The sequence below is a fragment of the Brachycentrus maculatus genome, unplaced genomic scaffold, assembly GCF_059751285.1.
Source record: "Brachycentrus maculatus isolate JH-2025_06_01 unplaced genomic scaffold, ASM5975128v1 h1tg000514l, whole genome shotgun sequence".
NCBI lineage: Eukaryota > Metazoa > Arthropoda > Insecta > Trichoptera > Brachycentridae > Brachycentrus > Brachycentrus maculatus.
In genome coordinates, this window is record NW_028281260.1 from 692105 (window position 1) to 706423 (window position 14319).

At 33.5% G+C, this 14319-nt stretch overlaps 1 protein-coding gene across 1 annotated transcript in view; it reads right to left on the minus strand.

The window, feature by feature from the left end:
* Positions 1-2174: 2174 nt before the first annotated feature.
* mmd (disintegrin and metalloproteinase domain-containing protein mind-meld) overlaps positions 2175-14319 on the minus strand; it is a 420228-nt gene continuing 408083 nt past the window's right edge. Inside the window, exons 19-24 of the mRNA XM_088272686.1 lie at positions 13248-13406; positions 12015-12089; positions 11187-11257; positions 9907-10594; positions 8561-8860; positions 2175-4330 (exon numbers count right to left, since the gene is read on the minus strand). Of these exons, the coding sequence (XP_088128812.1) occupies positions 4081-4330; positions 8561-8860; positions 9907-10594; positions 11187-11257; positions 12015-12089; positions 13248-13406 (1543 nt within the window). The 3' untranslated portion in view covers positions 2175-4080. The remainder of the gene's footprint in view (positions 4331-8560; positions 8861-9906; positions 10595-11186; positions 11258-12014; positions 12090-13247; positions 13407-14319) is intronic.

Here is a 14319-nt window from a genome sequence, read left to right on the forward strand (position 1 = left end):
ATAAAGGTTCCACTGTAGTTTTTCCTCCGCGAAAAACGTAAAAAATGATTCAAATCAATCTAAAACATATTTTCAGTTAAATATTAACGTTTGCTGAAGCGTTAAATTAATTACTATGTACTTAAGTGAAAACCATGAATTGTTTGTGTCATAGAGCAATAGACTTTTATGGGTATTTGAGAATTGTATCTAATTTTTCAAACTCGATAGCTAAACTATTATTATCTATTCATATTATGAATTTACAGTGACTAATGTATCCGTAAGAAGAGTCCTGCCATTCGTATTGTGATGACTAGTAACAAAAGAGATTATTATCACCTGTCTGTCCGTGCAATGTGTGAATATATTAGGCTATGCACAATAATTTAAAGAGATTTGATAGCTACACCCCGATTTAATTATATTCAATCAGTAACCGTGTTATTTTCGTAATCCATTTAATTCAAATCTCTGATTCAATAGTTATGTTTTATTTACACGTGTCTATCTATTAAGTTATATTATATTAAAAGATGCATACGTTCTTAAGTTCGGTATCTATGTAACTTCACTAATATTTATCTCAATTTATCAGTTTTCGTATTACATAAATTTACCATAAACTTTAATGTACTTATGTATCCCCTTCAACTACGGAGAATTTTAGAATTTTGGGTTATCTATTGCGCAGACCTCCTGCGCACTTCTTATTTCCTGATTCGATTGAATGCGTTAGCTTTGCTCGCCTTTCTCACTTTAACACAGAAAAAATCAAAATTCATAGTTCACAAACTAGTCTGATTTATTTACCTTTAAATAATTTGAATTTGTCTTTAGTTCCTGCCTGCCTTCACAAATTTGAGATCCAATATTAAAATTCACCAGTATATCGATATACCCTATATAAACAATATTATATACAGAAAATACTATTTTCCCAATCATTCAAGGTTTAAACGGGTCGTATAGGTTAAGAAATCAATCTGAGATTTCCTCATATTACATAAATCAATTACAGTGTTACCATTAATATTAAGGACAAAAGGATTTCAGTTCTAGTTTTCAAACCTTTACGGGTAACATTTTTATGTTACAACTACGAAATAAACTTAACAGCTTACTTATGTAGTTAACGTGATATATTTCGCTAGAGTACTTTTCTGGAATAACTGCACATTGTCTAGATTTTTTTATGGGTTAAGAGTTCATCATTAAAAGAAATAAAAAAAATCACTTCTTTCTTTGTTAAAGAAAAGTGGCAACTTCGATAGTGAAAAGCTGTTTAAAAATATCAAGTACTTATATATAATTATATGAATAAATAAAATAAAAAATGAAGAAAAAAAAACAGCTGAAACGTTGTAGTTTTCACAGTTTTGATCGATTGGTTTCGCAAGTTTTTACTTTTCGAGGAGCCATTTTCCCACTGTTGATGTTCCCATTTTTCCAATGTTATCTATAATATATGTTTACATAGGGGAAAGTGATATACTGACTAACGGTTGAAAATATTCCCGTGTAGAACATTTAAATTAACATGTAAAAACGATTTTTCTTCTGGCGATGTCGAGCTTGAACTTTTGTCTTTTGATTTTTTAAAAAAATAAAATCCGTAAGAAAAACGGGCCAAAAAGTTGATAGCATTCACGAGATGGAGAAAAACCCGTGAGGTACCCTGCGGACCCATTGAGAACTTAAGGGACCCGTTGGGGACCCTGACTGTCGGGCTGTGTATACACTATCGCGATAGTGTACCCTGTTCACTAATTACCCTACCTTCTTCCCTATGCATACTGTTATAATTGCGATATATGGTAAACATGACTATACTTCTGATTTCGTCATTATTTTGTGTCGTCACTTGTATTATAATTTACATCATCAGACCATAGTTTAGGGTCCACTTATATTATTTACAAATGATAAAAAATGCTTTACGTATTGTCTAGCGATTGCTACCTACTCGTTTTAATTTATTTATTGATTAATTTAGTACAAGGTCCAAGTGATAAGACAATAAAATGTGTTTTGAAATTCAATTTCATGATTAAGGTTTTTTTATTGTTATAATCTAAGGAATTACGATTTCAAACATACATTGAAATAAAAAAAATGTTAACTTATAGAATATTTACAGGATGGTGTACGAGTTATCAACTGAATGTATTTTTCGCATTTTTTTCTATAATATATTTTTTTTAAATAATGATTTTTAAACAGTCCTAAAGTATCACTATCGCGACAGTCTAACACTGTTTTAATTATTATAAACACTAATTTGTTCTTCATTCACAATATCGTTATAAATTTGAATATAATAATTGTTTCGTGTCTACCTAATCATAAGTTACATACATATTTAGGTTAAATTGATGTCACAGGCAACATATGTAGTCTATGCACTGAATTGTTGTGAACTGATCACACACTGTAACACTTAAACATTTTCCAACGATGCACCGATACACATACACGATATATACATTTCTTGATTTACTTAACTATCATGGACAGCATTCGCGTGTGGGTTAGTAAGTAACCTTTTCTGGCGTCGTAACAGTATTTAAATTTACATTGCAAACAGTCCTGGAGCTTATATGTATATGTATTACTATAACCATTTGTTTTTAAAGGTACATTATTGGTATATTTTATTCCTTACATACGTCGCCAAATATTTGATAAAGTTTATTGATGGGCAGGGGTTGTTCATTTCAGATCCTTCTTATTTTTAATAAAGAGGTGATTAAAAAAAATCGTATTAATATTATTTGACGTTGAAAGATTAAAATTTATTAATGGGAAGCTATGAAAAACATTTTCCATTATTTTGGTTTCATCTATGTTCTATTAATTTTTATTTATTCACTCAAGACATCCCAGTGTATTTGTTGATATAGAAAACGATATTTTTAGTAAAATTTAAATTTTAAATGAAAATTAAATAACGAAGTTAACTTTATGTACTTTACTAATAGCTCAGTATTAAACAAACTGCATTACAATTCAAAAATAATTGTTTTATTTGAAATATAAGGAATAACGTAGGTATGTAAACTTTAAATTGTAAACGAAAACACTTGTTTTTTTGCTTTTTGAGTATTTAATTTATTTTTAAAGACTTATTTTGAAAGCTACAGATGCTTATATCTACGGGTTTGAAAATAAGTTTATATTCAAATCCGTAGATGGAAGCATTTGTAGCTTCCGAAACTAGTTGTTAAAAATAAATATAATACTCAAGTGGTAAAAAACAAGTGTTTTCATTTACAATTTAATCATTTTTTATCACAAAGTAAATAACAAAACTTAAAAAATAATATGTTTACTTTTAAAACATATAAGGAATTTACGTATGTTTACTTTTGTCTACTTCGTTGCATTTAATAGAAAAAAAGAGTAAAATGAATGAAATAATATGAAACGACCATAATTATATGAAGTGACATTCATAAATTCCCTATTGAATACAAATACTTTAAGCCTACAAGTCATCTTGGCACAAGGCTATCAATGGTACACAATCGGGAAGTTTCAAAATAACATTAAATCGATAGGTGCCACTAAACGGATGATCCTTCACTGTTTTGAGTATTAGATTTGTATTGTTTGAGTACTCGCATATACGTGTGCAAGATGGATGTCTCTGCGGGGCTCGGAGAGCGTGCGGCGGCCGTTAGCTCGCAGCGTTGAACCGAGTGCGGGCGGCCGTTAGCTCGCAGCGTGGAACCGAGTGCGGGCGGCCGTTAGCTCGCAGCGTAGAACCGAGTGCGGGCGGCCGTTAGATCGCAGCGTGGAACCGAGTGTAGGCGGCCGTTAGATTGCAGCGTCACGGCGGGTCGTCAGCTTGCAGTGTCTCGGTGGAGCCGAGTGCGGGCGGCCGTTAGATCGCACCGTGGAACCGAGTGTAGGCGGCCGTTAGATTGCAGCGTCACGGCGGGTCGTCAGCTTGCAATGTCTCGGTGGAGCCGAGTGCGGGCGGGCGTCAGCTCGCTGCGTCTCGGTGGAGCTAACGGAGTGGGGTGCGGCGGCGGCGGGCTAGCGGCTCGCGCGGCCGTCAGAGGCGCGTGGCGCGGCAGCGGCACCGCGCCCGCGCGGTCAGTGTTTGTACTCGGGGAAGCGCGCCGGATGCGGCCCGGTGGGCTCCGGCCCGGACAAGGAGGACGACGGGGCCGTGTCGTCCGAGTCGGAGGGCGGTCTCCGCGGGCCGGCCACCACGGTCACCTCGTCGCGCCCCGAGCTGCTGGACGGCGGCGAGGGGAAGTGCTCGCGCGCGCCCGCCCCCGCCGGCAGGGCGTCTTCACTCGCCCACCGGGCTAACTGTTGTTGAGCTTGAATAAATTCATCACTAGAAAATGACAAGAAGAACAAACGATACTCGGCGGGGAACTGCCGGTGCATAATGTTCCCGATTTCTCAATTCGAATCTTATATTATCGTTTTCTTTCAATCGCAAAACATTTTTCATGAATTCTTTTACTTTAGTACATTAACTTGTTTCATGTTTTATAGCATACATTTAAATTTATTCACGTTTTTTATGTAATGTTTTTTTTTTATGATATGTTAATTAGTATTTTCTTACAACTTTATAATTTTTAATTTATTGTACAATCTATAAATATTTTGTCCGCCTCCGTGGTGTAATGGTCAGCGTCTTTAGCTACCGTACTGGAGGTCCCGGGTTCGATTCCCATGAGGGTCATATAAATATTAGTGATTTTTTCACTCTAATATTTATTCAATATTACTCTTGACTGCAGGCAGGGCAGGGCTGATCACCTTTTTTTCATGTGTTAACTATCAAGACAACACTGTATTTATATGATGCAGTGCCCTATGCACGATACGGATAAGTGTTTGAAGAACATAATTTATTAATTAGTTTTTCCTTTTAACTATATAAATTTAACTTTATTATACAATATATGCAGGAAAACTACGCCCTTAATTTTATAAAATAGATACAGAATAAGGTGATTTATTCGGATTTAATGACATACCTTTTTCAAGGTAAGTAAATAAGTAAAGAAAAAGTATAAAAAATATGTTGCAACCCAACCCTAAATTGACAAATCGATCAATTTATTAAAAAACAATTATATTCCCATTTTATTTATAAGTACTTTGAAATATTATGGTGAGAAAATTTCGTTCGCTGTATTGTAAATATTGTATAAAAGTATTATTTTACATTTATGTGTTTGTTATATTGGATACGTAAAAACTAGAAATGAGCTAATAAGCCATTCAATAATTCAACGCGTTTAATTGAAATTTTATTGAGAACATTATGCACTATATGTACAATCTAGCTTTCTACATAAAACATTTCTTATACAGCATGCAGTGAAAATGAAACAAAAACAAAAAAAATGTAAAAGATAAAAAAAAGGAAATTATAAAAATGTATTGTCTAAAAAATAAAAACTAAACTATTTCACAATCGCTAAATTGAACAAAATTATAATTTTCTGAAAAATGTTTTTATTTTTATCCATTTTCATTCGTCTTATTCTTCGAATTTAACACTGTGGACAAGTCCTTTAATATCGATAACTGGCATATTTTGGTTAAATCCGAAATCAGCCATAGAAAGTCGTTGTGAAAGAATCTTTTTTCTCATATTTTAATTCAAATTTCGCCATTACGCCATTTTCTTTTGGTTTTACAGTTTTGAACTGCCTTTACTTAATTTCATTATCATATTTAGTGTTTGTTTTTCTAGCATTGTTTTGCTTTTTGTTTATTTTTATATATAGGCATTCGAGATACAATTTGCCTTGGGTTATATCATATTCAGAATAATTTTTATTATTTGTAACTGATTTTTTTGTGAGGATCGAAGAACTCGTCAAGAAAATCGGACTGTCACGTGGCTTGAAAAAAATGCTCTAGCCTTTCGTTCCACTTTTAAAGCATTAAGATCTTTCTTTTATGCATTTTTAAACGGCCTTCATCGTGAATGCTACTTACTGCCTCTTGCAGTACTAGTCCTCATGACTTATCACATTTTTTATATGACTGATGTCTTTATCTGGGTTTCCGCATAACGCTTTTTTATTTCACAATGTATAAAGTGATGATGTATCAAAATAATGAATTATGTTTTGAATGGTCGTATTTCACAAGACTTTATATTTAAATATCTGGGAATAAACGTATTGTCGTTTCACCATATTTCATCAAGTGTTATCTAGCAAGCGTTTAATATAACCAGTAGATCTTAGTCTCTGTATCTTGTGTCATTTGACGATATTATTACCCTTCCTTAGTTTTTCTATAAAAAAATGAGATACCTCATAATCTTCTCTCCCATTTTTCTTGATGAAATGTTTTTTTTTTAATTATAGGCCACATTACTGCAGTTTGAACCCTGTTAACTAATTTCAGTTCATCAAAACTCATTTATTATAAATAATGATTTTACTTAAAGTAAAAAAAAAGCTCACGAAACTTGGCTTTTTACTAAAGTATATAAAACTAAGAAATCATAAAGAAAATAAGATTAAATAATAATAATTAAATAAAGGAATCTGTATTTAAGTATTTGAATAAATGTTCGATGAGTCAGTAACACAATAACTCGTCTACACTTGTATTGATATCAATTAATTATATCTTTTATACAAAATGCACATCATAGAAAAGTAACATTAACAAACTTAATAATTTACAGTTTTTACTTCATATGAATATTTTTTTTTCCTTTGTAATAATGAAAATACGTTTGTATGTCCGTTTTTGTGTTAATGACTTAGATATTATGTAAACATTTTTAAAATATCAGTTTACATTAGCAAAAAATACACCAAAATATTTTGTTTTTTGGTCAAATCAACGTATATACATTAGAATTTTTCTGTTTTGAGGGGTTTGGCTTGTATGTTCTTGATTCAGGATGTCATTATTGGTAGATTTTTATGGCATCATTTCGACGTGCCCTACGTCGTGCTCTAACTACATTGTCAATTTTGAGATATTTGGTGTATGTTATCAACTGACCGTTATCTACTAATGTAAACAAACAAAAAAATATATCAAATAAATTACGCCTAGTTTTCAGACGTATAATGAATTGAACTCCTAAAACGCTAACTACTTAATTTTGACAAAGCATAAAGTTTTAAAACGATTAATACATTATTTTATCGTGTTTTTCAATGTATAACACTAGTTTAGAATTTCAGATAAAACCGTTAATTAATAAAATAAAATACGTGAACAAATCTTCTAAGCTCTCTCCTGTAAAGTTACAGATTTGCAGATAGAGTACTTTACGTAGGGGCCGTCGATATTGACCGTTTTTCGTTTTTATATATTTTTTCTATGGAATCGATCTGACTGCGCTAGATTTCCACCTTATTTTTAATGAATAAAAACTCTCTATAAAGATAAATTGGGTTTTTAATACAATAAGACATAATCGAGAAATAAATATTTGGTTACTCTGATAATTGTTGTATCAATAAAAATTCAACAGATAATTTTTGCAGTTAATATAACGTAATTGTGGTATTTTTTGCTGATATAAAATTTGGATTACTATGGGCCTTCTGCATGTGGGTAAAGTGTTGCTAGACATAATAAGGTTGTGGTAAGAAATCCTGCATACATACATATAGAGTTATCAGAATTGCTAGATCATTATAAAAATCTCACTCCATCCATCTACGCTCTCAAGGAGAGAGGACAATGAGGATAATACGAGAAGGTCTTCCAACATATTCAGTGGGTAGAACTTTATATTGATATCTTTTATGAATCATGTCGATTCATGGTTGAATTGTTAAATATCCAATGATAATTTTCAGATTGTTTAGATTTCAGACAGAAAAATGGAATCGATCATTAAAAACACTGCATTCCAAAATGATTTCACTTTAAAATATGAATTTTCATGCAAGGTTTGCAATAATGGTATGTAAGGAAGCACAGAGCTTTTGTATCAGATCTGGAAATGTAGTGGGGGATTTCAATTTCGTTTGTTATCCTAATTATGCACTTTTCAATGCATTTTAGTTCCATTGTTATGACAAATACAAATATTGAATTTTCCACCAAATATTGAAAATACCTGTTTTTTTGTTACTCATTTATGTAACAGGTCTGTTAAATTTCCAAATAAATAAATAAATAAATAATACAAACCTAGTTCACTATTATAAATTACATAGTTAAGAGTGTTGAGATGGTTTGGACATGTAGAACGAATGAGTGATCAAAGAACGGTAAAACAAATTTATGAGGTGAACGTAAGTGGTAAAAGGAGTAGAGGAAGATCGAGAAAAACATGGCACGATCAGGTATGCCAAATATTTGAAAGTGGTCAGGTTAGGAGTCGTAACAATCGGCGGCAATGTATGAGGAGATGCATGAACGTGGAAGAGGCGAAGAATGTTTGCAAAGACAGAGTGGTGTGGCGTTCTGTTCTCTCTGCCTACCCCTGCGGGGAAGCGGCGTGATAGTTAGTTGGTTAGTTTGAAATAATACAGAGATTTTGGTTTCAACAATATTTCCCCACACGCAGATGGCCGCGGCCGAGACGCCGAGTAGTTGGGGTGGGGGGGCGGATTACCTCTCGCTGTCCTGCGGGTCGCGCATGCGGTGCGGGTCGGCCGCGCGCTCGCGGTCCGCCGTCTCGTAGAGCGCCTCCTCGTCGGGCGGCGGCGGCGGGCCGGCGCGCGCGCGGCCGGGCGACGGCGCGCGCAGCGCGTGGTGCGGCGGGTAGGGCGCGTGGCTCGCGTGCGCGTGCGCCGCGTGCGTCGCGTGCCCCGCGTGCGGCGCGTGCGGCGGTGGTGGCGCGCGCTGCGACGGGTGCCGGTACCGCCCGTACACGAAGCGCGCGTCCTCCTCGGAACGGCCTCGACACCGACTTCTAAAATATCGGAAATTATGTCATACAAAAAATGTTTAAAAAAAAACAAACTTTAAGGCCTTACTCGCAATCACATAATTCTTGAGCGTTCGTCTTTTCACGCCCGATTTTTTCAAAGAATACAATAATAATACATTATATTTTGAATATTTAAAGCACCTACTTTGTGGATCATAGTAATATATAAGTGAGTGGATCAAAAATGAAGTTATTTTATTTCTCCAAATAATATGTATTTGATTTTTTGTTTGTTTTTATATAAAACGTACATTGAAAAAAAAATGTTTTAAACTCTTTACTCTTTTCTTTTCAAAAATTTCTATTTATTTCTAAAGAAAATTTATTTTTTCAATACAAAAACGACGTTTTAAGAAAAAAATTCAATTACGTCAAATGTCACATAGGTTTAAAGAATGTTAAATAAGTGTTTAACGTATGTTGGACGTTAATAAAATATATTCAAATGTTTTCATGCAAACAAATGTACAAAAAAAAATTAAAACTAATCGATTAATAAACAAATATAACAAGATTAACAAAAGAAAAGAGAACAACTTTTCCTTATGATTAATTTTTATTCAATTGAGACTCTTGTAATAAGATTTATTTGTTTATTTTTATTTTAGTTTTACTCGGTAACTACCACTATTTCTTGAAATATATTGTAACACGTGTTTCTATGCATTCCGCATAATTTTCAAACACCGCACCAAGTAAAACTTAAATGAAAAATGGATACATATTACCATAAGTTACTGCCGAATCAATTAATACAATTCCAAATTATATTGCAACAAAATATTACTTTGAAATTCTTAAAAAAAAAACTTTATTAAACTTCTAATATTCTTTCATAAACGACATATTACATATAAGAATAAAGAAAGGAATGAATTTAAAAAAAAACTTAATACTTGTTATTTTCTAAAGAATAAAATAACAACTATATAGTTTTCAATGTTTTCTAAGTAGTTTTATTTTATAAAATGCTGTTTCACCAAGAAATGGCAGTACAAAACTTAAATCGAATAAAGAAAGGAAGTCACCCTTGAGATGATTCGCTGCAAGGCGCCGAGTTGTCTAGCCGGTAGTGTCTGTCCGCTTCCGTCTCGGACATCCTGATGTCCTCCGAGCCGCTGGGGCTCATGTGCCGCGAGGAGTGGTGCTCCAGCTGCCTGATGAGGTCCTCCAAGTTGCGTATCCTGATGGGCCCGCAAGACGGAGGCACGTCGTCGTCCTCGTCGTCCTCGGGCCCGTGGCGGTGGTGCAGCCCCGAAGGTCCTTCCACCATGACCGTGTGCGTCTGCGGTCCCTCGCAGATTTTCTCCTGGCTGCTGGATCGCTTGTACTCGTACGACCCGCAGTCTTGTAGGGTTTTTCTGAGTATCTCTTCGCTCAGGAGGCTACTGCTCCCCGACGGGGTCGCGTTGGACCCCCTGTGCGAGGCCGCATTTCTTAAAGCTTCGAGGATGTCTTCGTGGTAGCCGTTGAGGCTTTTGAGAGTTCTTTCTACTTCCGAAATAGTGCCCGCTCCCCCCAGAAGCTCGGGCCCTATATTGATGTCGGACTGGGATAAGTTCTCCAAGTTGTCCGACTGGGAGTCATCTCCCCACTTCTCCTTGCTATCTCCCATCACCATCCCGTATCCGCCGTGTTTCTTCAGTATACCCTTTTCTGGAAGTTTGGATATATTGTTTGGTGCTACGTCTATAAAAGCCACAGTGTCTTCTTCTCCTAAAATAGTTTTCATTTATTTTATTTTAACAAATTCAGAGGAGAATAAAGCAAAGATTAAAACATTCTTTATGATTTTCAATTGATTATTATATAACTTAAAAAATGAATACTTAAACGGTGTAAAATACAATCTTTTTATTTGAAATACCTATATAGTTCATTAAATTATTTTAAGCATGTAATAGTTGAGCTGGTTAAGATAAATGAATAATTAAAATATTGAAAGAAATATGAGAGAATATTTAGGTTTAATAACTTATAATTAACAGAAGAACAAGAGACTCGAGCACAGAAATATTGTCCAAGTGATACAAGCTTGTACGAGGAAAGCTATGTTATCCCGAACGCCTTAGCCATTGCTTCTATTCTTCTTTCCCATAAGGTAGTAATGTCCTCCACCCTGATTCCTTCACTTAAATCTAATACCTTCCTTTTCAGTATTTTCTGAGATCTAAAGCGAAGGATTTTTTGCCTTTATATAATTATAAATTAAGTTGACACTACGTCGATTTGATGCAGTGCTCAAAGTACCATTTGGATGTGGAGAATTTATTAAAATTATTAATTAAGAAAATATATTATTCTATACCTGAATGTGTCGGATCCTCTTCACTCCCTGATCCAACCCCTACCCTCTTCATATGTTGCATTTTATGCTCTCTGTTGAAATAATATATAACTATCAGTAATATACCAAGATCTGAAATTGTATGATTAATAACAAAATGATGTGATTTTAAAATTAGCAGTCAAAATTTAATACGTTAAAAGTAAACTGTATATGCATTTTCAGGAATTTTTTTAAAAATATCATGTGAATAATATTGAATTATATGTTTGAATACTAAATTAGTTATAATATTGTATTTTGGAAAATATTTGAAAAATTTAAAGACAATGATTTTTTTGGAAATAATGTTATTGTCGCTTATATTACGTAAATAAGAAAAATGTATATATTTCAGTATTATTTAAGGCAAAGATTAATAAGCCCATGAGAACATGTATTTGAGTTTTGGATAAAATGGTTTATTTTTATATCTACTAAAGAAAAAGCTGTCTAAAAGCAATGTTTTTTTGTTGATAAATGAACGCAAAGAAGTTTACAAAGGAATTTGAAATGATCAAAGCATAAATTTGGCTCCAAACTGCTCAATCTACAATTTGAGCGAATATTATACAATTTATATCAGAGGTAATAAGTATAAGTTGACAATTATGAAGAAAATATTTTACAAGCGTTCATCTCTCATGTGACATTCATATAATTTGATGAATATTATTTGAATATATTAAGAATAAAGATTCAGTCGTTGTTGAGTAAACACCGAACTCTCCCTTATACAAACATCCATTATCTCAATAAACTGGTGTATTAACGTAATATATCGGAATATTCCGTTAGATTAGAACTTACTGAAATCTAGAGGAGTTAGCACCGGGTCCCATGTGGTTTCCATGCCGAAACAAAACTCTCTGGGAATCTCCTCGGCTGCATGGCAAATTTGCACATAAAACACCATCATGTATAAAGCCATTTACTATTAGGTCAGTTATCACACAGACACATCACAAAAGCCACTCACAAATAAAGGTCTCTCAACATCAACACCAAACATATATGACTATTTTACATGGTTCAAACACGACGCACACTTATTAGTCACGGATTATATGGATAGTTAATGATGTACAGTCACGGACAAAAGTCGCTTCGAGTTTATGTATTTTATTATAAAATTAATATTAACTAAAGGAAGAGATGCACGCTTCCCTACTTTCATATATTGATCACAGCTAACGTGAAAATTAAATTCATTATATTTCGACTGAATGTCGGAATATCTTTGTGAACATGTGTCCAACAACTCTACATAAAGACCAAGGGGTTTAATAAATAAACATAAGTAGAAACTTTTGTCCTGGATTGTAATGGTAAGCATTCGTGCACATGAACGATAAAAACAAAGCTAATTTACCGATTAAAACTCGTTCAATTGAGCTTTGGTACAACATGGTGCAATCAATAATCCTAAATACGTTGGTAGAACCTTTCTTTTATATTCTAAGAATTATCGTTATGACTTACTAGTTGAAAGTTTAAAATGCTCTTATGTTAGAAAGCTTTGTGCTTTGCATTAAGCAAAATTATGTGCAAATAAACATGTGAAAATATTTTATTGATTATAAATTTATTGAGCATTTTTGAACAATAATTTGGAATGAATCGTTAACTTAATCGCAAATATTTCATATTATTGTTCTAAGATAGTGAATAAAAGCTATTTAGGTAAGTGAATGTGAGATGCTAAATGTAGTATTTAAACCCCATGTATTTTTACCAATGTAGTATTAGTATCACACACTCGTTTATTATAAATATAAATTAAACTTAAAATAAAATAACTTCTTACCACAAACAAAAGGTCGTATTTATGGTGACCTACCTAATGCCTAAACTTTAAATAAAGTTAAAAGACAAAAACGAAATAAGGGATTTACAGTATAATGTTTGCAGCTTTATATTGAATAGTTAGAGGAATCAGTCAATCAGTCTAATCTAATAGCTCGCTAGTAAACTAGTTGTCTATTCTGTCGGTTCAAGATGAAACCGTCTACGGCCTTTATGAGAGAATTACAGATACTTTACCTAAACGAGGAAGGCATGTTCCCGAAAGAATGCATCTTGCTTCCATCCATAGACACGTCCTCTTGGGAATGGTTGGAGCCGGTAGAACCGCCGGGGAAACTCTTGGCTATGGGCTTCTTAACGTAGGGCGGGTCGTATTTCAGTATGGAACTCTTCCTTCTAGTTAAAAAATAGGATAACAGAATAAAAAAATATAAATCAAAAACAAAAGAAGATGGAAAAAGAATATGAAATAGGTGAGGATGAAAAAAAATGTAACAAAATTCGTCGAAAATGGGACATTAAAATAAAAATAAAGGGTAAAACATGGAATACCGGACCGAATTAGATTTGGTGATCAATTAGAAATTAAAAAAGTTACAATTTTGGATGCCAATTCAGAAAAGATGAAATATAACTACTGACAATGAGTTTAAAATTGGAATTTTGACTAAAATCGAGGAATAAATAAAAGGGGGAGATTATATATATTTTTTCATTTACCTAAGAAATTAATTAATGTAAAAGAAAGTTACATTTGTTAAAAATATAAGTATATGTGTGTTTTTGTTATTTCTTACATTATAACACTGATTTATCAAAAGAGTCTATTTGTAGAAATATTTGATTGCTTTTTCATATGATGAGGAAAACTACGATAATGGATAGGTTTACAAAATGGTGTATAAAATATAGATTTTTGTGAGATCATCAATATGTTTTATATTAACAAAACTTTCTATGGTTTTCATAGAAAAATGTTTTCCAAAAGATTCTACCCAGATGTTGTCAGCCTTTTAAACACAAAACAATACACTAATCCACAGAAAGATGCACCTCTCGACACAAAGTGCGCTTGAAGACAACGGTTCTTGTAGGTTGGATACATTTCAGTGAGAACGGACAATTAGTTTTATATTGCATGCTTTCCCTGTACTATCACATTCAGACTATTATTACACAATCATTATCAAGGTTTAAACATCAAAAGCATCGAGTTTTATATCGGGAGATTAAAGTTATCTCCGGTATTAACGTCCATACTTTCAGCTTAAAGTTTATTCACAATGAATAGCTCGTTATCGAACTGAAT